This window comes from Anguilla anguilla, chromosome 8 (genome assembly GCF_013347855.1).
Source record: "Anguilla anguilla isolate fAngAng1 chromosome 8, fAngAng1.pri, whole genome shotgun sequence".
NCBI lineage: Eukaryota > Metazoa > Chordata > Actinopteri > Anguilliformes > Anguillidae > Anguilla > Anguilla anguilla.
Window position 1 is genome coordinate 30878873 of NC_049208.1, and position 21894 is coordinate 30900766.

The following is a 21894-nucleotide window of genomic DNA, read 5'->3' on the forward strand; positions in this document are numbered from 1 at the left end:
TGCGTAAAAGGAAATTTTGTATTTTATGAAGACATATAGTAAAAGTATAAAGAAACTTGAAACACATGAGATATTTCCATTCATATCGCAATCAAACAGAGAAGCAGATTCAAGCAAGCTAGATTAACAACTGCAGGATTTTCTAACTGAACTTGAGCAGGAGTTCTTGACACAGTATTTGAGAAATGTGACAAATGCTAGCTGACTTTCAGCTGTGCTTTAATCATTTCTAAAAATAAATATAAACCTTTAATTATGCGCATCCAAAGACAAACATAGTATTTGCCATAATAATTTGTCTGATTGGGTGTGACCACAGACTTATAGCCATGGCCAACAGTTTGCACAACTCTACAGTCTAATGAATAGGCCTATTGTGAGATGAATTAGTGTGTGCTGTCAGAAGATGCTGCCATAATGAGCAAGACCTACTGTATGACATGGTTCATGCTGTTATACAGGGCTAAGAAAAGCAACTTTACACACAGCCAGACGCAGTAACTATTTAGTGTGCCAGCTCTAAGAAAAAGTAGGTGACTCAGCCAGAAGACTGGAGGAGAAGGACACATTACAGTTGAAATACCAAACTAGCCTGTGTGGTTACAATACCGTTGCTATTACTTACATTGCTGTTTCACGGGAGTTTGATACAGAATAACAGTAAGACTGCTTGTCATTTTGTTTTATATATGAATGTATATGATGTAAAATTATAAATGTATAAATGTGAAAAAATATACAGCAGAAACACTCAGCACTTCTTCAGCATAAACAATAACCCTGGAGGACTATTTAGTTGAACGTCAATCCAATCCAATCCAATCTAGTTAGCCATTCTGAAATGTTACACGTTGCATAAGATCCTACCAAAGACAGTGTTCATGAGACTAATGGGAAACATGCACTTGCAGCATGTCTATTGCACCTATCAGTGTCCTTCTCTGTGTCTGCATGACTGCTGCTGAGGAAGATGTCCACCTTCTTATTCAATGTCCTGCCAATATAATAGCCCAGTTTAAAAAAAATAACTTTAGAACATGTGGGATTGCAAGTGATTTCATAAACACACGCACGCACGCATGCACACACACACACTCCCCCAAAATATGCTGTTCACAGAAGTATACAGACTCCTCACATTAATATCTGGAAGTACCTTTCGCCAGAATAACAGCTGTATGGATTTCCCCCCATTTTTCTTGGTAGATTTTCTCCAGCTCTCTCAAGTTGCTTGAAGTTGCCCACAATTTGCCACAGACTTTCGTACAGCACAATAGGTTTTCGCTGGAGTTGAGGTCAGAGCTTTGACTAGGCTAATCAAGGACATTCCCCTTTTTGTTTTTGAGGCATTCTAACGTAGCTTTGGCCCTGTTCCAATTTATCAACCAGTGAAGATGTATGAAAATTGTGTACTCTGAACCCAAATCATTTCAGTTAACTGGCAAGTGTGCAATTTGTCAACCTGTGATGCAATATGTATATATTAATTTATGAACCAAGGTTATTAGCACATTAGCAAGCAAGTTTATGATTCTGTTCTGTTCTATGTTATATTGTATTAAAGTCAGTGCATGCTGGACTTCACATTTGGACTGTGAACTGAACTGAGGGAAATCAATTCTGTTTATTGTTTTTCCCACAATTGGAAAAGCCCAAGTCACAGTGGATCCTGGTCATCAGAATATGAAACACAAGAAGACAAGTTTAATGGCAGGACTGAGGAATCCTATGGTTCAGTAAAGACAGATTGACACTGATGAGACTGTGACGCTTATTAATACAAAAAGAAGCAACTGGCAACACCTTTGACCACCCTGTGAAAGGTGCTATAATCAAGATATCACCACAACAGCTTTAAATTTATAGCAATGTATTAATGTTTTATTCTAATTACATTAAACAGAATATATCAGTCCCTTATTTGTACAAAAATACCTGAAAAGGTTACAATTAAGATTTATAAGCCATTTAGCCATTTACAGAATGTAGCAAGCACATTATGAATACAGGATTTTTCTCATAAAAAGTGATAAAAGTTGATATCTTTACTTTTTTGCATTCCCTGATTTTTTTAAACTTTACTTTTACAGTCACTATCTCTTGCATTGTGATCATTTACATAAAGCACAAGGATCATTGCTGGGAAAGGGTCTGACCGTTGGTCAATCTGTCAGATATACTGTAGGTTAGTGCAGAGAGGAACATGTTGTAAATTGAGGCACCTGCTGCATTTTAGGCTTGTTTATAAAAAAAAGAGCATAAAATAACCAAAAGAAAACAACATGACCTGTACTATTACCCATGGTTTTACTCTTGTAACACTGGTAAATCTAAACCTGCTTAACTACCTGATGCATTAATAAAAATGACATTATGTATTTATCATATGAACCAGAAAATAAAAAAGGAATAAAAACAAAATCTCATTGATCTGAAAGACCAGCTATCAACAGGTTTCATTACTAACCCTGAGCAGCCCCATTACATTCATGCCACTTTTACTGTATAGAAAACAAAGTTCATCTCCTTCAGTAACTGACTTGTTTCCAATTCAGAGCTAATAGGAAATGAATTGCTTTCATGACAGCAAGACATTGTGTGAGACCAGTTTTGATTTCTGATTTTAAAAGTAACCCACTGTTTTATTTTCACGATGGCAAGATTTTTGACAATAGTAAAGTCATATATAAAAATAATCCTTTTGCTTTAACCAGTGAGTAAAAATTGGATTTTAGCTTAAATGTTCTTAAACAACTTGCATGCCAACAGTCCAGTCCAGAAAATCTAAAATCAGCTTAATTTAAACATTACAGACATATTCTGAAAAGGTCATTTTTTTCTGACAAACAACAGAGAACAAATATAATAAACTCAATATGCACATTTAACCAAATAATATAAAATGCACTAAAATAAATCAGTTTTCTTCATTTTCAATGCAGTAATGATCAAAAACCAAAACTGCTGTAAATAGTGATCTGAAACCTAAAATACAGTGTTGCATCTACGTCTTTTCCAAAGTTTCATGCGTTTATATAACAGACTGATACAGAACAGATTTTATGAAGATTGCATTGAACAAAATTAAGCAGACCAGAATAAATCAGTGAAAAGAAATATCACTTCCTGTAGGAATTCTGACCATTGCGGTTGCCTTCTGAAATAATTCTGACCAATGGGATTATCTTACCAAAGCAAAGCAACAAAGTGTTGAAGAAATTGCGTAGCCTTGAAAAAATATCAAACAAAGTTGAAGGTCATTGGTTTCTCTCTAAACAATACGCTCAGATCACATCACATCCATTACTCATTTTGACACCCATTCCTTTAGTGAACACCCAATGAAACTATTTTGGCATGTAATCGCCTCGAGAAAAGATTAATTGCATTTAAATTTGTACATAATGAGCATCACATACTGGTGTATTGTATGTGCATGTGGATGCATATGGATTAAAATTTTGCTAACTCCAGTTTCAAAACTCGACAACGGCACAGATGTTTGGGGTCCTTTCTGTCTTGCATCGATCTGGACAAATAAACGTACTCACATCCCATAAATGTGAACAATTAACCTCTAACCTGCCTTGCTTACGAACTCACCCAATACACCTGACAAATTCATTTTATCGTACATTCTCACTGCTATTAGATATCTCCTTATTAAATCTGCCGTACAACTTCCAGAGTCAAAAATAATTTTTTAGGCAAATAATTGGTGGGGGAGGCCGTAATTTCTCCCATTGTGTTATACTTGTGTAAAGGGAGTTTAAATCAGTCCAAAACCTTAACCTAAATTAGGGTTCCTGAGAGGTTTGGTATAAACGGTTCAAACTTTTAAGAGCGCATTATACTGATTTGAAATATTATCGGTATATATTGGCACATACTGAAATCCATTTAGTTATACCAGTATTTGTGTGTGGGGGGACTGGGTTAGAGAATAAACCTTAAGACTGCTTTAACTAATCTAGGAAAATCCACCTAAAAGGCTTCTGTACAGAAAACACAGATCTCCCAATTTAAGGAAAGGTGAGAAGCATCTTACAGCGACACCTTCATTTCAAGTAACTGCTTTATTTCAAATAAATATGGAGGCTGTGGCAACCCTGAAGACAGTCAGATAAACATAATCCTAATTGTGAGCAGTCCTGTTCGCTAGCTTCTCAGTTCTGCAAGCCTTTCCCTCACTTGCTTCAAACACACCGCAAACACTACATACGGGAATCTTTTCTAGCAATGCTGTCGTGAGCTGGGAGGACTTCATTCACCATAGAAACAAAACCAGGCAGAAAAGGACCCCCTTCTGCTCCGCATCTGTGCCCATGCTCAAGTGCTCTTCTGCTCTTCAGTACATCCATTTTAAACATGCACAAGGAAGTCATGACAGAATGAAATGGAGTAAGAGTAAGATCAACAGACTCCACATAAGTGTCATTCAAGGAAGTCAAGCAGGTTTCCAGTTTCACTGTAAAGTACACTACATACAGATCAAAAGGAGTGCCATTTCATGGTCACTTATAATAATCATGTATGTATGTACATGATCTGGGGGTTTAGTGGTTCAAATTCGTATGAATTACATACGTTTATCCAATGAGAAATTTCTTAGACATGGAATAATGGTAAATGATGACAGTGCATCATCAAAGGAACAGATAAATTAGCTCTCTTATTTCTCTTTGATTTGGAGCAGTAATATGGAGTAATCAGACATGGCCTGGCTATCGACAAGCATACCAGACCAGAGAGATCAGTCTAGAAACCACTGTAAAAACTGAACGGTCTAAATAAAAGGTGACAGAATCATAAACCGGCATTACCCAGATCTACGAAGCAAACAAGGAATACCTCAGCACCTAAAAAAATAAAATGGCAGAAAAACAAATGTAAGGTACAAAATACATCCTTCTGAATGTACTGACTGGCATTTTAGGATGAATCTGTTTGGGAGATTCCAGATGGTTCCAGGGAATGTGTCCGCAGACAGGCACATGGTGATGGGTGACTGCGGGAGCCTTCCCTTGAAGAGAGCCCTCAGCCGTGACTTTTCTCACGGATAGATTCCCCGTAATCCAATTAACATGGAGGGATTTCTCATGGAAGCATTTTCAAGCGAGGATGAAGAAGCAGAGAATACTGTGCAACACTCTTTTCAGTCAGTAGAGACTGACAACATACAGGGAGCACAAAACATAAAACCTAAAACTCTAAAACTAAGAGGAACAGACAACACAAGAAGAACCAAATGCATGTGGCCAAGTAAATGCTCAAGCTTGCACTGAAAGCTGTAAAACAGAAATATTCCACACTGAGCTCTTGCCACCACTTTCCTATCACCGTTCTACCGTGTGTTATTTTCTCTTTTGAAGTAGGCCAGCCTAAAGAAATGGATGGATGATTGTGCAAGAAAAATATCGAGAAAACAGTTTTGAACAAGCGCCGCTTGGGCGGGTATCAGCAGCTCAGAATCGAAACTTTGATGGAATTCTGAGTCTGCTGTGTGATTCTTTTATTTTATTTTAAACTTTTTGAACGTGTCCTTCGCATTCCTGAAACATGGCAGAATTCCAAGGCTCTCTAATTTGAGGGTCTCTCCGTCAGCTTATAATGAGTGGAAAACGATAAATAGATGAAAGGTTTTTTTTCTCTTAAACAAAACAAATCCAGTTTATGCGCGCGTTTGTTTTATAGGCAAAGTCAAGTCAAGTGTCATGTCAAAGGTCACAAGGCCACGATTGTGCAGGGGTGTTTCAGTTTGCAAGGCAGGACTCCTCTGTTGAGCTGGTAAAACTCCACCAAGTGTATCAGGTCAGTGAATTTGGTGGCGCCGTCGTCAAGGCTGAAGAACATCTGACCGTCCTCTTCGCACTGGACATGCCCAAAGCAAATGGAGAAAGAGAGGCTGAGACAACACAAACATCAGCCTGAAGGGCAATGTGTCAGTTAAATAAAAACCAAGGAAAGTAAGCTGATCACACAAATGACCTTATGCTCCAAGCAAAAAAGCAATAAAATGTAAATTTCCCCCAGTTACAGTACATTTGGGCTCGAGTAACAGCCATCATTCATAATTCATGGTACAGTGCAACTCACAAGTACACTGGTATCTCCAAAAATACCCTGAGAACAAGAAACCTCCGCCATTTTACCCGAACACCATATTGTTTACTTAAATTACCAAAGTCAAAAGGTCATAAGGTCAAAGCAGGGGGCACAGAAACACTCACGGGCAAGATCTGGAAATGCTTGATTTTCTGGTGATGGCACAGTGTGAGGACAAACGCCTTTGGATTGCTCTGGCTCTCCCTCAAGAGGAATAATCTGCCATGCAAAGGAAATGGTCAGTTAATCTACACAGTACAGCAATGGACACCACATCCAAAATAGTTACCCTATTATCTTTTTCAATGTATTTTTTTGTTCAATTAGGCACCCAATGTTGCAATAGGCTGAACACATCTAATTCCCACCCTATAATGTGCAATGTCCAACTATCTGCAGCCACATTCACGTGCAAATTCAGGAGAGTGTAGACTATCAGTGAGTCCATCAGTGTTAAAACTGCGAATCAACTTTTAACTAACCCACAAACAGGGCAGTTCACTGTGTGTAATGTAGTTTTATAGTCTTACCCGTCTACTTGACCCTGTTGCATGATCATCTTGTGGGACTCCTCCCGCACGATCCGTCCGTGAAACCACAGCTGTGTCCTGTGAATCACTGAGGAACAAACCAGAATGGTTTAGTCGCAGAAAAACACACACACTGAACAGTGTTACCTGAACACTCAAACAGTTACTCTAACAGTGTAATAGTAACACTGGGAGCTAAGCAGGGGGGAGTGCGCTCTCCGTTTGGGCATAAATACCTGTGCTGAGTGACGATGGGTGGAGCGGGCTGGGGCTACCGAGGACGTTCATTCGCTGACTCCTTTTCTGAGAGGAACAAGAACACAGAACCAACTCAGTTCACCAGACTCATATCCTACAGTTAAAATTCAAGGGTCAACCCAAGATGGCTAATAAGTGTTTCCCTGAAAGTTTCCAATTATTTCTAAAAGCCATGACTGAAATTTAAATTTCAGTGGAGAACACACAGTGCAGACACAGACTAGGTTATTGGTTTTGAACCTTCACTACCCATCATACCCCTAGCTTTCAGTTTACCTAAGATTAAAAGAACACTTGCAAATGCAAACGCCCTCTTAATACAAGCTGCACATTGGCCTGCTGATTTGTTTTATTAATGTTTCCATGTGATTTTGAGGGGGGGGGGGAACTCACCCTCCACATGTGGCCCTCCTCCATAGCCGCACTCTTCGCTTCTATGGGGTTCTCGATCACGCGCCCTATTCTCCCTGAGAAATCCATCGCCACCAGAGAGTTTTCCGACACACTTCGCTGGAAAGCGAAAAGAGAAAAAGGGTTACCACCAAAAAGCATCGGCACCCTAGTAGTGCGCTAAATCGTGCCCGTAGCCAATCAGAATGGAGGTCTGACAGTCGTTCCGACCATTACATCCTCCGTCCTTCACTCACAATCAACTGACTGCCGAATGGTAAAGTGGACATGGAGCCTTTGCTGTTTAGGTTAAAAAGAAAATGGTGCTTTATAACACTGATAGGTAGCTACCGTGCACCGTGAGCAGTGCAAAATATAGGCACACTGAACGGCCTGGTGCTGTGAAGAGCTTGGCCGTTTCACGGCATATAAAACACAAGAAAAGATGAGGGCTGAGGCGCTCGAGCAGCAGTCCATGTGACTGTGCTAATGCTACATAATGAAGACGTTCGCTCCTTCCCTCTAAATAAGCTCTAATTATCAAACGCTCTATACACTACATGCTGTTCCCTTCCTGAAGAGGATTCAATGTGGGTACTTGGAATGCACTGCGTAACTGGCTCGGTCACAACTGGCCTCCACACTCTTTTAGAGGCTTGCCTCCCCAAACTATCCCCCCCCCATTTTACAGCTTGGGATAAACTTTTACTTCCAATGCGTGAGACCTGCAGGCAGTTATTTTCGCACTGCTGCCATTTCGCCATCATGATGCCGTGACACCTGGAGTGCTGTCCACTGACTACATCGGGAAGAGAAGAATTAAATATAAAAAAAGAGCTAGGAATAAAGAGGGAGCGCTTACCACTGGGGCGGAGAAATGTGAGAGCGATGTTTTCCTCTGCTGGGGGATCTTGTAGTTCTGATACAACAAAATTCCATACTGCAATAAAGCAGAGCAAACGATTAGCAGTGAAAAGAGTTTAAAAAGGAGCGACTAAGCCCAGGTTAATTTAATTTGTCCAAGGCCGTTTCTGTTATTATATTTTTTATTGCCATTCGGGGGTACAGAGAACACAACAGCTAATATAAAAGGTAAGCACTTTTTAAATGGATTATATTCCAGGCATTAATCTGACATCATTCACACTCATGCAAAGGAGGGTATGCACTGCCTGCAGCGATGCAACAGTAATGGGACCGCAAGAATAAACCCAGTGTAAATGCAACCCGCCCGGGTGGTCAGTAAATCCAAAATAATCCGCAATAAGTTGTAAAAATAAATACAAACTAATAAAGACTTACAACCGATGCCAAATACAACCTAGCACTAAGGAGATTAAAAGGCCCATTTTTGGATTTCTTTATAACATAGCATTTGGTGCTTTGTGTTCACTGTGTCCGAAAGAAAGACCTTCATCAAAGAACTGGGAGCCACGTGCCTTCTTTGTTGGAAGGTCTGCTGCATATTGATTGGTCGTTGGCTAAAAGTCATGTGACCGTGTGAGTCTCCGGTCTGCCGCGTACCTTCAGGAGCCTGAACGCGGTCATCCAGCAGGTCCGGCTCTGCTCGTCCTCCGCACACAGCATCCTCAGCTCCTTCGACTCGTTCCTCGCCTTGTTGGGCTGTCACGGGTAACGCAGCAGCAAGTCATGTCAGTCAATCAACCAATCAGACCATTTCAACAGACTATCAACTTACACCAATATGATGTCCTAAAGCAAATCTGAACCCAGAAATGAGGCCTTTCCAAGTACCTTTGTAACATAGGTACATATTTTCTTCTAGAAGTCTTCTATCTGCTTCAAGCAAGCTGAGACTGGATGTACTCAAGGTTGACTGAGGTGAGTTACTTTGCTCAAGGGTACATGAGCACAGCGGCCCTGGCGTAGCCTTCTCCAATCCTCCAGCCTGAAGACTGCGTCAGAGTTCTAAACAGAAGCGATCTCCAGTCGCACAAAGCCCCGCGAGGCCGGCCTCCGGGGGCAGAGTCTGTGACCTTTAAAGGGGCTGATCCCTCTCAGCCCCAGGAGGATCACCCCATGGACTCAGACGGCCTGCGTTTCATCTACACGCGGGGTCTTCGGCTGGCCCCATCTGTCAAAACGACTCTCCTGCTTTATGGGCTGAACTAAAGTGAACCCGGGAAACAGTGCACCCGGGATCGCGAAGTGGCTCGGGCCTTCACAGTAAGCACGTTGGGCTGATTTATCTACAGAGCACCAAGGAGGGAAATACGCACCCATGCGCACCCATAATGCTCCTTAGAGTTTCCTGAAAGTTTCTAATGAGCAACACCCCCCCCCCTTCCCTCCCACGTGAGCTTTCATTTGAGTAACAGAATGTTCCCTACCTTTATGCAGAATTCATAGTCTGTTGGGGCATGGTGAAGCTTCTTGCCAGTGATTACTGTGAATATATTGCTGTCCTCTAGGTCTGCTAGAAGCTGTAAGTGCCTTGGCTCCTGCAGGAGAACAGGTGATGGCTGATGTCATTTCCTTATTTAAAGAAGACGAGACATGGACGTGGACATGGTTCACGGTGACTAACAAGCGGAAATCAGGGGGAACAGCTTCAACAGAAGCAGGCCTGTTGCACTGCTAAAATAGAGCCAAAATAAAAGCGCGCTCCAGACACAGATCTCAGGCAATGCTGAGAGAATGCTGAACATTATCTCTGAACAAGTATGTGACATACCACAGTATTTATTTTATTTTAAAATTAATATTAATGTCATTTTGCAAAAAAACCTGGTCCAGGAATTTAAATACATGCTACACTCACTGTAATACTAGAATAGTATCGCAAATTATATATGATTATATTTGAACTTCATGAACAGCATATGTGAAAAATGTAATCAAAATTACTGCGTGTGCCATTTAAAACAGTTCAAGCCGCAATCAGAACACCAAGCAGAAATGAATGATGGGCCAGGAGTGAATGAAATGGATTATTAAACACAGGAACGCCAGAGGAGCCAAGCTGACTGGAGGCCATAAATGAACAGATGAAAAATGAGAGAGCAGGGAAAATGTAGATGTATTTTAAAAGAGCTGCCTAACAGGAGGAAGAGAGAAACAGCCATGCTCTGACACTGCAAAGGCAATTCAAAGAAAAACACAGGAAAGGACAGAAGGAGCAACATGGCAGACATTCTACAGAGTGTAGCAGACACAGGTTTTATAAGATGTTCCATTATATTTCAGGATTCACTGTTTATAGCTTTACTCACCTTTGACATTCCTTTTGTTGAATAGTACAATCCTGACCGTCTTAAAAACATATACAGCTTCTTCCATGACTTTCTGGCCGTCTCTTTCATGTATAAATACCCTTGGATTTCGGGACAGCTGCTGGAATTCAGGAAATTCTGGAAGGAAAAGAAAGCGGAATCATCTGGAGAGTTAAATCTTTTCTGGATGTGATCCACGATTCCTCAACTGAGGCTCTATTGAGAAACGGCCGAAACGCCTGAGATCACGAGTAAGTGTGGAGAACGTCAGTAATGGAAGAAAAATAAGTGCCTTCTTCCATGCCTTTTTAAACCAGCGGACGCACTTCACCACCATACATTAGTCTGATAAAAACAAATGCCCTCACGTCTATTTTTTTCTTTATTCAATTTGGGAACTCTCATAAATGTCTTATTGCTAAGGGTTGTGACATGACCCTCACCGTAGTGCATCTTACCTGTAGCAGCTGTGACTGTGGAATTGTGCCATTGGTCTCTTGACACCATGCTACCATCTGTTCAGGGAAGAAGTTCTGCAGACAGACAAGAGAGAAAGAGGACTTTAAAGCGAGAAGTGTTTCCCCTATGCATGAGCTTCCACCTTTTCTGAGAGCAACCCTGGTTGCCTTTAACTGGATCTGACTTGATCTTAAAGGATGACGCAGAGGAAATGAAACTCAAAATAATGTTGGCATCCAATATGGTGAAGATCACAACAGAAGCTTCCACCGACAAACTGTGATCTCCATAAGCGCTGCACGTTAGCTACATTTCTTCACACCCCACCACGTGATAACTTATCTCTTTGGGATGGAGTCCTGGCACTCGTGAGTGGACATGGAGCCAAATTAAAAAACGGCATGATCTCATCGCTGATGCAAGCCCCTCCGCCTTCTCTAATACCTCTTTATAACACTTACTGTGATTGACAATGAAAGGGTATTTCCAATCACAGCACAGTGGTCATTAAGACTACACGCTGAGGTCATTTGGACAGCATTGACAGCACTCCTAAATCAATACGGAAACTGGCAGTTCAGACCGCCGGTAGATTGCTGGCAACGGGCTGCTAACTGTATTGCGTAATGCTTGTCAGCGAATCAGAAATGCTAATAAAAAAACACTGAAAACCTCATGCTGATTGCTTTCAAGGAGTGAAAACAAGGAGTTGATTTGTTCAAAAAGAAAAATTAAAAACCAAAAGGAATAAAACACAAATTCAACGTTCTGTACATCCTCGTGGGCAATACTGCTGTGAGCTTTTTAGGTAGAGTCAAAGATCAACTGTATAAAAATATTTAAGCATTATTTGACTCTCTCACAAAGCACTGTGTATACGCAGGGCTAGGACTGTTTATCTGCCATCGGCAGTGATGGATCTGTGGAACAGCTCAAATAGCAGCCATCGCTCTCAGTCAAATGGGGACCTACAAATTAGATGCGTGCAAGCTAATACTGTACTAGCATGAGATCATCCCATGCCGAGCACCGAATCATTAGAATGAAAAATTGGAGCGGATCAAACTTGGAGATCAGCCGATCCCCAGCTAATCCCCTTCCAGTTGAACACAAAAGCGTGAGGCTTTGTTACCGTCCCCAAAGGAAATGTGATTAGTTCTTGCAGTGTACAGAACACCCCTTCTTTCCTCTGCACATTTTCAGACAGTCAAAAGGAACACCTCAGCTCATGGCAATGTTAATAGGAAATGCAAAATGCCAATTCATTGAGCTGAATAAATAAGTGAACAAACTGCACTGCAAAGATCTGTTTTCCTCAAAGGATATTCTAGTGGGCAATGGCTTATGTAATACAGTCAAATTTCTAAGCCAAGGTTATACTGCTGTGTTTAATTGTTGCACAGCTCCAATTAATCTCCCAATGTGTTCATATTTCATATTTTGAAGCAAGGCATTGACAACAAGCTACATAGCAGCTGACTTAAAGTGGTCAACATGACTACCCAAGACACAAGATCATGAATGGATGTATAGGACACACAGGAACTTGTGTTTAGGAAGGAACTTAGCTTTAGAGTGTATCATAGGGTTAAGTCAATATTGCTGTCAGGTAGGAATCTATTCAACAATTGATCTTCTGGCACTGCTAGATGCAGTTAGACTGCAAGCACATGAGTAGTAGTGGGGAATAAGTGAGTTTCACAATGCAGATGCATTCATTGAATTGTATTGTTTTCACCCATGAACATCATGGATTAATTTGGTTTGTCAAAAAATGGGCATTAAGGTAGAGTTGTAAATTAGTGACCTATAGAGGGCGCTAGTTTAGTTTTGGCTGAAATGAGGATCAAATATTACATGCGGCAAAGGACAATGTTCAGGAGCTCTGTTCCTCGTATAAGCAACTTTCATGGAGGACTGGCCTTCAGCATCATAAATCCCTTCATATTATTAAACATTACTTCTAAAGAGGGAAGCTGCAACTTCAATTTAAATCTGTGTTGCCTTGCAGCAGAGCATGTGCAAACACTCACCCAGCCTACAAAAATATTCCTGTCGTCTAGAACAGCGACAATTAGTGCACGATAACTATTGTGGCTTCTGAAACGCCCCTGCTGGAAAAGCTTAACGACTGCTCGTGTGTGCTAGCGTACATGTGATTTTAATTATCCCAGATTTCCGCAACAAACGAAACGTGGGCACTGTTAAGAGATGCGCATGAATGCAGAACTCACCAGGGGGTTCTTAAAGAATTCGTATTTGGCATAGTTCTTCCTGAAGAGAAATTTGCTCTCGCTGGTCATCGACGCCTGAACGTGAACCACCAGCTCGTGATCTTCCAGACAGCGTTCTGTGGAAGGAGAGACCACGTCAGATCATGTCCTTTGCTTACAGCCATTACTACACACATTCACCCAGCCGACAATCTTACACTGGGATATATAGCACAGCTTAGCATTTACACAGGTCTTAGAGTATGACAGTAGTGTCTTGCACAGGATTTCCTGCCTTAACCCTCAGGGCCTTACTAGTACATATAGGAAAACTTCTGTCCAGCCTACTCTCTACCACTTAGCAAAAGCCCTTATGCAGGACCACTAAGATAGCTTGTGTTTTACACGTAACCCATTTACGCAGCTGGATATTTAAGGAAGCAATTGAGGTTAAGTGCCTTTCTCTATGGCACAAACAGCAGTGTTCCAGGATTCAAACCTGCAACCTTCTATAACAAATCTGTTTCCCTAACCTCAAAGCCACAGTTGCCCCCACTCTCCACCTCCGCACCTACAACCTGAGCCACCACAGGGACGCACTCCAGCTCTGCAGCGGGCTCAACCGCCAGATTGCCCGTTTCAAAATTATGGACCGGAGAGGAACCCAGGTCCGTCCACTTAAAAGCTCCCCCAGCAACCAGCCCAGCGCCCCCTCACTTCCTCACAGGCAGCCGTCCAGCGCTTCTTCTAAACACGCCTCTGAGGCGCGAAGACGGGGCCAGGTCGGGGCATCATGTCCTCAGGTATAATTTACGTAACGCAGGAAACCTGATGATTTAAAAGGGCCTGTGGAGGGGGGGACGGGGGGGAGGATGTGGTAAGGGCGAGCTCGCCTATCAGATAAAGAGGAGCGCGTTCTCCTCTTCCTCTCGAGTCAGGTCCAGCAGCCGCATTAGGAACTTTCAGCCCGAGGAGGCGAAGGCCCCGCATCGCGGAGCGATGATGTCATGTGTTTAGCTTGATTAGATTAAGTAACAGAGCTGATGGTATTACAAATCAGACTGGAACATATAATAATGTTTAAAGGGCTTATATAAAGTAACCCTGAGTTAGCGTTATCATATCGTATGTATCTCAGAAAGGTACAGCAAATCATATTAAAATATTTAAAGAGCCTATATAATGCAATCTTATCACATATTTTGCCCAAGCATGGTGGTGATGTTACTATACTGCACACATCTGTCTTGAAAAGGTATCTCCAGCTAACAAACAATATGAAAAATGCACCAAACATGCAACACCACCATAAAGTCCTAAAGACACTTAAACATACAGAAAATGCACCGCAAGGCCAGGGAAAGGATGATTGTTGAATGAAATGTCATGTATTACGAAATTGTTTCTAATTATGCTTGAAGGTGAGATAAAATTATATCATGTAATTGCATCCATATGTTATCCATATAAAGATGGATTGCAGACACAGTAGTTTTCCATCTCTGACAGTAGATTTCCATCTCATTATAATTTTTAAGCGTAGGTGTCACCCCGGATGACAGATAATTGTTCTGACAATATTGCAGCGACGTTTGAGCATACAACGCTACACTGTCACACGAAATGATGCAAGCGGCTTAGGAATTAGCCGGACAGGTTCGGGAGTGCTGCAGACTGTCATTACAGAGATTAATATATACGTGCAACCTACAAGAACTCTAAACTGACTGCAGTACCTCCAACACTCAACTCTCGCCGTTCTGTGACAGTGTCCTCAATGAAATAGGCAGCAATAATCAAATCTGGTAAATGCGTTTCACGATCGGCGTCGGTATAATTCCCGTTACCAGTGACACATTATTCAGATGGCCTGAGGCAAGGGAACATCACATGTGCACTGAATTGTGCAACGGTTGCTATAGCTACAGAGGGAAAATAAAACATCCAGATCCGCATATCAGTCTGTCACATACAAAGAAACAAAAAATCCAGCAGAAACCTCAAAGAATGTCTGTATACTGTGTCACGCTGGGCACAGTGCTACTAATAGCTCTCTTACCAGTGAGAGGAACACGGACAGTGCCCAGAGGCGTACTTCTGCTCCAATCAGCAGAGTTTCCAGCCGAAACAGATGAAACTAAATGCTACGTTCCAAGCGAATGGCACCATGCGAAGATGCAAGCCTTTCCTCCACTAGCTTTTATATCCCCTCCAGAAGGGAAGCAAGTATATTAATAAACACAAGCTTTACCTTCACTCTCAGTGTGTTACAGAAGGTAAGGGGTTGGTGATTAGAGAAGGCTTCTCTGCGGCCAACAGGATGTCCTGGCTACGCTTGCCGGGCTTGTGGGGCTACTACCACCCTTTCATTTATCACGAGGGAGGGGGGCAGAGGGGGCCAACGGGGGATGAGGGCTTTGCTATTCTGTGCGTTGCCACTGGCACAGGTCCACAATAATGGGGAGAGGAAGCGGGAGGCAAGAAGCACTTCAGACCCATGTGAGCTGGGGGGAGGGGGTGTGACCAGAGACAAGGTGACTTCCTGTCGGAGGGGAAGGAGCTGAGCTCACCGGGTCTGGTGTCATGAGGGTGGACAGAAAGTTACTGGAACTCTGGGCTTTGACTGCCGCTAGTTCGCTCTCTCCCTTTCTCTCTCGCACTCTCACACATTCTCTCTTTCCTTCCCTTTCTCACTCTACCACACTCACTTTCTCCTTCCCTCTCTCTCTCTCTCTCTCGCTCGCTTTGCCTTTCAGGCTCCTTTCCCACTAGCATTCCTCCAAAAGGCTTTTAAAGGGAGCGTCTAACATCACCACCATGCCAGAGCTCGGCGCACACTCTCCGCCTCCCCACTCATAAAAATATCTGTACCGTTTGCGACATCATAAAAAGGGGATAAACAAATTAAAACCAATAAAAAGCATGGCAGGATTTCTTTTCTTCGTGGGAAGGGGGTGGAAAATTGCTGGCTCCTAAAAGCGGGTGCCAAAGAAAAGCCCCCCATTCCCCCGACGTTAAAAAAAGAGAACTTTCCTGTGGAAGGGGCACGCATGGCTGCCACTTACCTAGCCCCAGCAGAGGGTGATGCTCAACCAGTGCCCAGCTGTTGTCATCCACACAATGGCTTTTGTACACCAGCAGCTGGCAGAGGTCTCGGGCACTCATGTCCGCGGGGATTTCCACCACTTTTCCCGTGCCATCTTCGCTAAAGATTTTGACGATCTGAAACAGAGCGAAGGGAAAACAAAAACAACATGAACACTGTGTGGAAAAAAACCGACTGATGCTCCTGCCCTCGAAAAAACAGACGCATCTGTGCACGCGCTTCGGGAACGGGATGCGCGGTTTAAAAATAAGATGCTCGCAAAATATTCAGCGCGTGAAGAGCAGACAATTAAAATAATTACATTCCTCTAACAATGATATGCTTCCTCTCATGCCTCCCCTTTGTGTTCTGCCCATAATAGGCTTCTCAAAGTCCCACTGCACTCCGGCGAATAAAACCCACATTTTAGACCTGGAACTCTCCGTGGTCATGCACTCAGCCTGGCGCAAGCGTGATTCAACAAAGTCAGTTTTAGGTAACCAGCTTCCACCAACTAAGCAGTGATATGCAAAACCAAGGTACAGACAAAATGAGGAATACATTCATTAAAAAATCCAAAAAACTAACTGTGGAATAACTCCCCATCTCCCCCACCCCGCCGGCAACAACTCTGATTTCCTCTGGTCCTCCAAGGAGAATTAGTTTAGGACGCATCTACGGTTTCTACGGCACGTCAAATCCTTTCTGTCTCCCCTCGAGAAAGTGCTCTCTCTTCAGCTACAGCAAGTTTTCCACACCAAAAAAGTAGAAATAAAAAGGTTAAAAAAAATACCAAAAACAAATATGTAGACTGTCAAAGAAAAGCAGCAAAGAAGAACTATTTTATAGGGAAAAGAGCCCCTTACCTCCACAGCCCGCAATAGGCAGCAGTCAGGAGAACACGATGGCATTTTGAAACTGAGCCTGCCTCCAGTGTTGAGACCGACAGAGAGAGAGCCGGGGAGAGCGAGAGAGAGGGAGAGAGGGGGAGAAAGAGAGAGGGAGCGTGGTTCCCTGCTGCTGGTTAGCGACGCTGCCCGGCACAGCTCCACAGTGTCACTGGATTGCGGTGGAGAGCGGCTACCTGTCACGTATTATACCTCCGGATTTGCGCTGCCGCGGGACAGGGAGAGCAGATGGCACTGTTCCCAGCCAGACGGACAACTTCTCACTGATCTCCTCACAAAGGGTTACAGGCATACAAGGCTTTTAGGTACTGAATCAAACCACACTACCCTAACCAATCATAGAGCCAGCTCAGGCTGATGTAATCATTTCCCACACACACACACACACACACACTGAGACACGCGCGCTAACACACACACACACACACAGGCAGACACACACACGTACAGACACAGTCACACGCACACATATCCAACTTTTCCTGGCTTGCAGCGTAGTTTCAGTTTCGTGTCAACTCCAGAGTCCGAAGACGTTTCTTTCCCTCTCCCCTCATAGATGCCTCTGACAAGTTTCAAGTGAGAGCTTGTTCATTTTTTTGTGTGTGTGTGTGTGTGTGTCTACTTTTTTCTCCTCTCAAAGTTAAGCTTTGAACTTCACTGCCAAAAATCTCCCTCTCACGACAGGGCAAGACTCATTACGGACTTCATGAAACAAACCTGATCTCTTGAACTTCTACACAGTAAAGTTTCCAGTGTTAATTCAATTCTAACAGAGTACAGATGGTCCTACTCTGGACCAGAGCAGGACCATATGTACTCTTTAAGAGTTGATTTAACACTGGGTTTTTTGCTGTGTACTTCTCCTCACCCCACATTAAGCCTGCATTCTTTCCCTAAAAGGAACACAACCCAGAAACTTGGGAGTTTTTAGAACCACCATTTAGAACCACCCCCCCCCCCAGAACTCAACAGAACCAAACAACTCAGCAGTGCCCAGCATGAAACTTAATACCCACAAGCACTCTTCAATTTTTTAATTCTTAAATGCATTTCAGTTACATTTTAAAAAATGTATTTCATTTTTTTATTTTGAAATGATTTCACAGTTCGGACTTCAGGACACACCCCATGTAGACAAAACTGCAGCCAGGCGAACTGAACGCCCACTTCCTTAAATTTCTCTTAACTTAGTCAGTATCCTGTAAATCTGGCTGGAAAATACACGAGCCGCAAAGGAAGTAACAAAGATGTTCCAAGTTTCAATCTCGTCTAAATGGGGTTCTGTTCCATTTCCTCATATTGCAACAGCTGCCTTCGCACATTTTTGCACAAAAAAAAAAAAGAAAAAACCCCCCCCACTCGGGAGTCAAAAGTCTACTTAAGTGCAGAACATACCCCCACGGGTTTCGAGAAGGGGCTGCTGGGTAACATGGCTCAGCGATTTTATAGAGTTGTGACAAAGACGCAGCCCCTCAAGAATGCAAGTAATGCAACGCCGGCTCAAAAATCAAACTCATGTGTTTAACAGCACACGCAGCTGCCCCATAATAAACACTGCATGAGAAATGCTAGCGATGCTAACAAACGCCAGAGGAGTGGAGAGAAATGAGAGCCCAGGCTCCAGGAGACGGGCTGAACGGGCACCGTCTCCACGCTCCTGTCGGTGTTTAACCACAACCGCCAATGGGCCAACGAGCTGGCATTCACCATCATTACTGAGTGCACAAGTAAACCCTCTGACAACGGAAGAGGGGTAATTTAGGCGGCATCGGTGGATTACTGCCCTCTCTCCGACCACAAAGTCATTTGTTGTCCTCACCCCTGCCCACATCTCCCACTCTCCCTCGCAAACTTCCTTGTGAGTCATCCTAAAAGACCTCCAGTGTGGGTTAAGCCTAATTAGCACCTCACCACAGATTACAATAATCCTGGCCGGGCTGCGTACAGTTAATGAAGACAAATGCTTGACCCCAAGGGAATTCAGCCCATGACTGAAGCAGGCAGAGAGCGTGGAGAGAGAGAGAATGTGTGTGCCAGTGTATGTGTGTGTGTGTCTGTATGTGTATGTGTATGTGTATGTGTGTGTGTGAGAGAGAGAGAGAGAGAGAGAGAGAGAGTGAGAGAGGGGAGAAAGAGAGAGAGAGAGAGAGAGAGAGGGGAGAGAGAGAGAATGTGTGTGTGAGTGCGAGTGTGTGTGTGTGGGTGTGAGAGAGAGAGAGGGAGGGGAGGAGGAGGGGGGAGAAAGAGAGAGGGTCTCCTTCCACCTCACACAGAGGCTGACATGCACGCACATAGAGGCACACATACACATGCACGTACGCAAACGCCCACACACAGATCACATTCCCTCACAGGCACCCCTCGGGTGATTCAGAAGCTTTATTCTAATGAGCAGCTTTATGATGTAATCCCCAACTGGAGTTTAGTCAGAGTCGCTCAGGAGAGCTAGCTGGACCAGTAGCAGAGTTTTCCCTCCCCAAGACAAATCAGCCTAACAGACAAGCAGCCTTGAGGCTCAAGCTTCATAGGTCATTTCAACAATAGACTGATCGATCCTGATTGGCTATTGCTAAGTTTACATGTACGTGTGTGTGTGTGTGTGTGTGTGTGTGTGTATGTGTGTCGTGAAGACCAGTTTTATGCAGCTACAAACCCAGAGCTGAATAGAGGGAAATGGAGTGGACCTCCTTGCGGATTAACTGATATTCATGAATTATGATTCTATAGTATCTATAGGCAGGCAGATACAGATGCATTACAATACATTATTAGAGTAAAGACTTTCTAAATGCCAGCTGCAGAATGGTTCTCATTTACATCCTTGTTGGACAGCATGTCACCAAAGAAAGGTGATGAAACCCTTCCAAAGGTTTTCACCAAAGAAACCCTTCCTGATTGGTTGAGAGTTTAACAGCTAATGACAGTAATGGGGATTGAGCTACTGTACAAGTGATTACGGTGTGATAATGCTTTTTTTGTTATGGAAACAATGCCCCTCTGGTGTAAGTGCAGGGCTCTCGGGCTTTTCTCTAGTCAAAGACTCAACTCAACCGGTATTGAAAGTCAAGCCTCTTTACAGATTAATAAGGGGGAGCCCACGTGTGCAGAGCCGTTCACGAGTGGGGTTTAAATCAATAGGCCGCATGTCATTCCCGGAGCTCCCCCCCCCAGCCCCCACCCCCTCCTCCGGGAACAGACAGAGTCCTCATTGTGCCGAGGCTTTGGGGTGGAGGAGGAAGACTGCTTGAGCATGTCTGGGTGCGCGCTGTGCGTGTGAACTCAAATACCGCCCCTCATCTTCGTCTCGGCCTCGGGGCCGGGGGGGCGGGGGGCGATTGTAAAAGCCTGACGTGGTCGGCACAAGGCCTCCTTGTTGAGCGGGGGCCTGCCGGCGGGACGGCTGGGGTGGGGGTGGGGGTTGGGGGGCGGCCGGTGAAAAGAAGCTCCTGAGGTCAGGGCCGTGTCCCCGCGGCGGCAGTGCTGGCGGTGGCGGGCTCGGTGTAATCGGGGGACGGAGGTGCGCCGACGCTCGGAGAGACCCGAGGATTCCCGTCACCTGCCGCGGCGCCGCGTAAAAACCCGTCTGCACAAAAACGGGTCACATGACGCGCAGCTGCACACTGCCGAGCAAACGAGCCGGCGCAGCGGCGTTCAGCCGTGCTCAGAGGGACAGATGTGGCTAGCGAACGCGCAGGCTTTCTCCCAACGCCTGGCAGGCTTCCTCCCAGCGCCAGGCAGGCTTCCTCCCAGCGCCAGGCAGGCTGTTTATTATTTCACTTGCGGGGGGTCGTGCCTGAAATGTAGACAGTTCGCAGGTTTTACGCGTTGGGTTCTGTTCGCGCTGCAACACCTCCTCGTTGACTGTGCAACGCCAGAACCGGTTATAACCGGTTATGACCATAAAGTTGGCTCAAAGCAAATGAAGTAACAGACACTGCGTTTCACGCGCACCGGCAAACCCACGAGCGGCGATCGAACCGTCCCGGTGACACTTGGACACAACGCTTTTCCGCGGCACAGGAACCTCTAACCCGCTGGAAATCAAAAAAGGAAGCTGCAGGAGATCTAATTTTTAAAAGTGAAAATCCCCTCAAAGGATCAGAGCAAGACTCATCAAAACAGGGGAGTCTCATTTCCACTGGGGGAGCAATGAAAGGACAAGATAACTGACAAGGATTAATGACACTCGCAGAAAAACATAGAGATGCTTATAGTACTGTAAATATAAATGGTTAATAACCAGAGTGGCATTGGAGATTATAAATTACACCTCAGAAGAGTTCACTTGCAGAATTTTGCATATGTTCACCGTCCCCTTCCTCTCACACAACTCACACAAATCTATTTGCTTAAAATAAAAAAGTAATTAACAAAACTTTCTGCATGGAATATTCAAGACCAGGGATAAGTGGATTCATTAATAGCCTCTCCATACCCCTGCTCCTTTCTAATGCTGCAGGCAGTCATCTCTCATACGTTCTTTACCAACAGAAAGTGACAGGAAGGTACCGCTCACAGAAGCCTGCTTTCACGTCCTTTGTATTCTCCCTCAACTTTTTATTTCTTACTGGAACAGAAATGACCTTTTTATGAACCTATAATTAAAAATACAGCAGAATAATTGCTGCATAGAACATGATTTGCTATCAAAGGGCACCCAAGTCTGTACTATATTGTTATACAAAATGCATACTGTACCATTTTCCTTTTTAT

The 21894-nt window shown here is 43.8% G+C and overlaps 1 protein-coding gene across 5 annotated transcripts in view; it reads right to left on the reverse strand.

The window, feature by feature from the left end:
* Nucleotides 1-1853: 1853 nt before the first annotated feature.
* Nucleotides 1854-21894, reverse strand: part of LOC118233866 (growth factor receptor-bound protein 10-like) — a 77402-nt gene continuing 57361 nt past the window's right edge. For 4 of the 5 annotated variants that reach the window (XM_035429914.1, XM_035429918.1, XM_035429916.1 and 1 more), the window contains 12 exons: nucleotides 16254-16410; nucleotides 13210-13325; nucleotides 10975-11049; nucleotides 10517-10654; nucleotides 9635-9745; nucleotides 8808-8906; nucleotides 8146-8223; nucleotides 7287-7403; nucleotides 6872-6938; nucleotides 6636-6723; nucleotides 6231-6324; nucleotides 1854-5871 (listed from right to left, as the gene is read on the reverse strand). In XM_035429914.1, coding sequence (XP_035285805.1) covers nucleotides 5725-5871; nucleotides 6231-6324; nucleotides 6636-6723; nucleotides 6872-6938; nucleotides 7287-7403; nucleotides 8146-8223; nucleotides 8808-8906; nucleotides 9635-9745; nucleotides 10517-10654; nucleotides 10975-11049; nucleotides 13210-13325; nucleotides 16254-16410 — 1287 coding nt within the window. In that variant the 3' untranslated portion in view covers nucleotides 1854-5724. Of the gene's footprint in view, nucleotides 5872-6230; nucleotides 6325-6635; nucleotides 6724-6871; nucleotides 6939-7286; nucleotides 7404-8145; nucleotides 8224-8807; nucleotides 8907-9634; nucleotides 9746-10516; nucleotides 10655-10974; nucleotides 11050-13209; nucleotides 13326-16253; nucleotides 16411-17139; nucleotides 17559-21894 lie in introns of those variants that run through there. The other variant, XM_035429919.1, reaches the window with a different exon arrangement.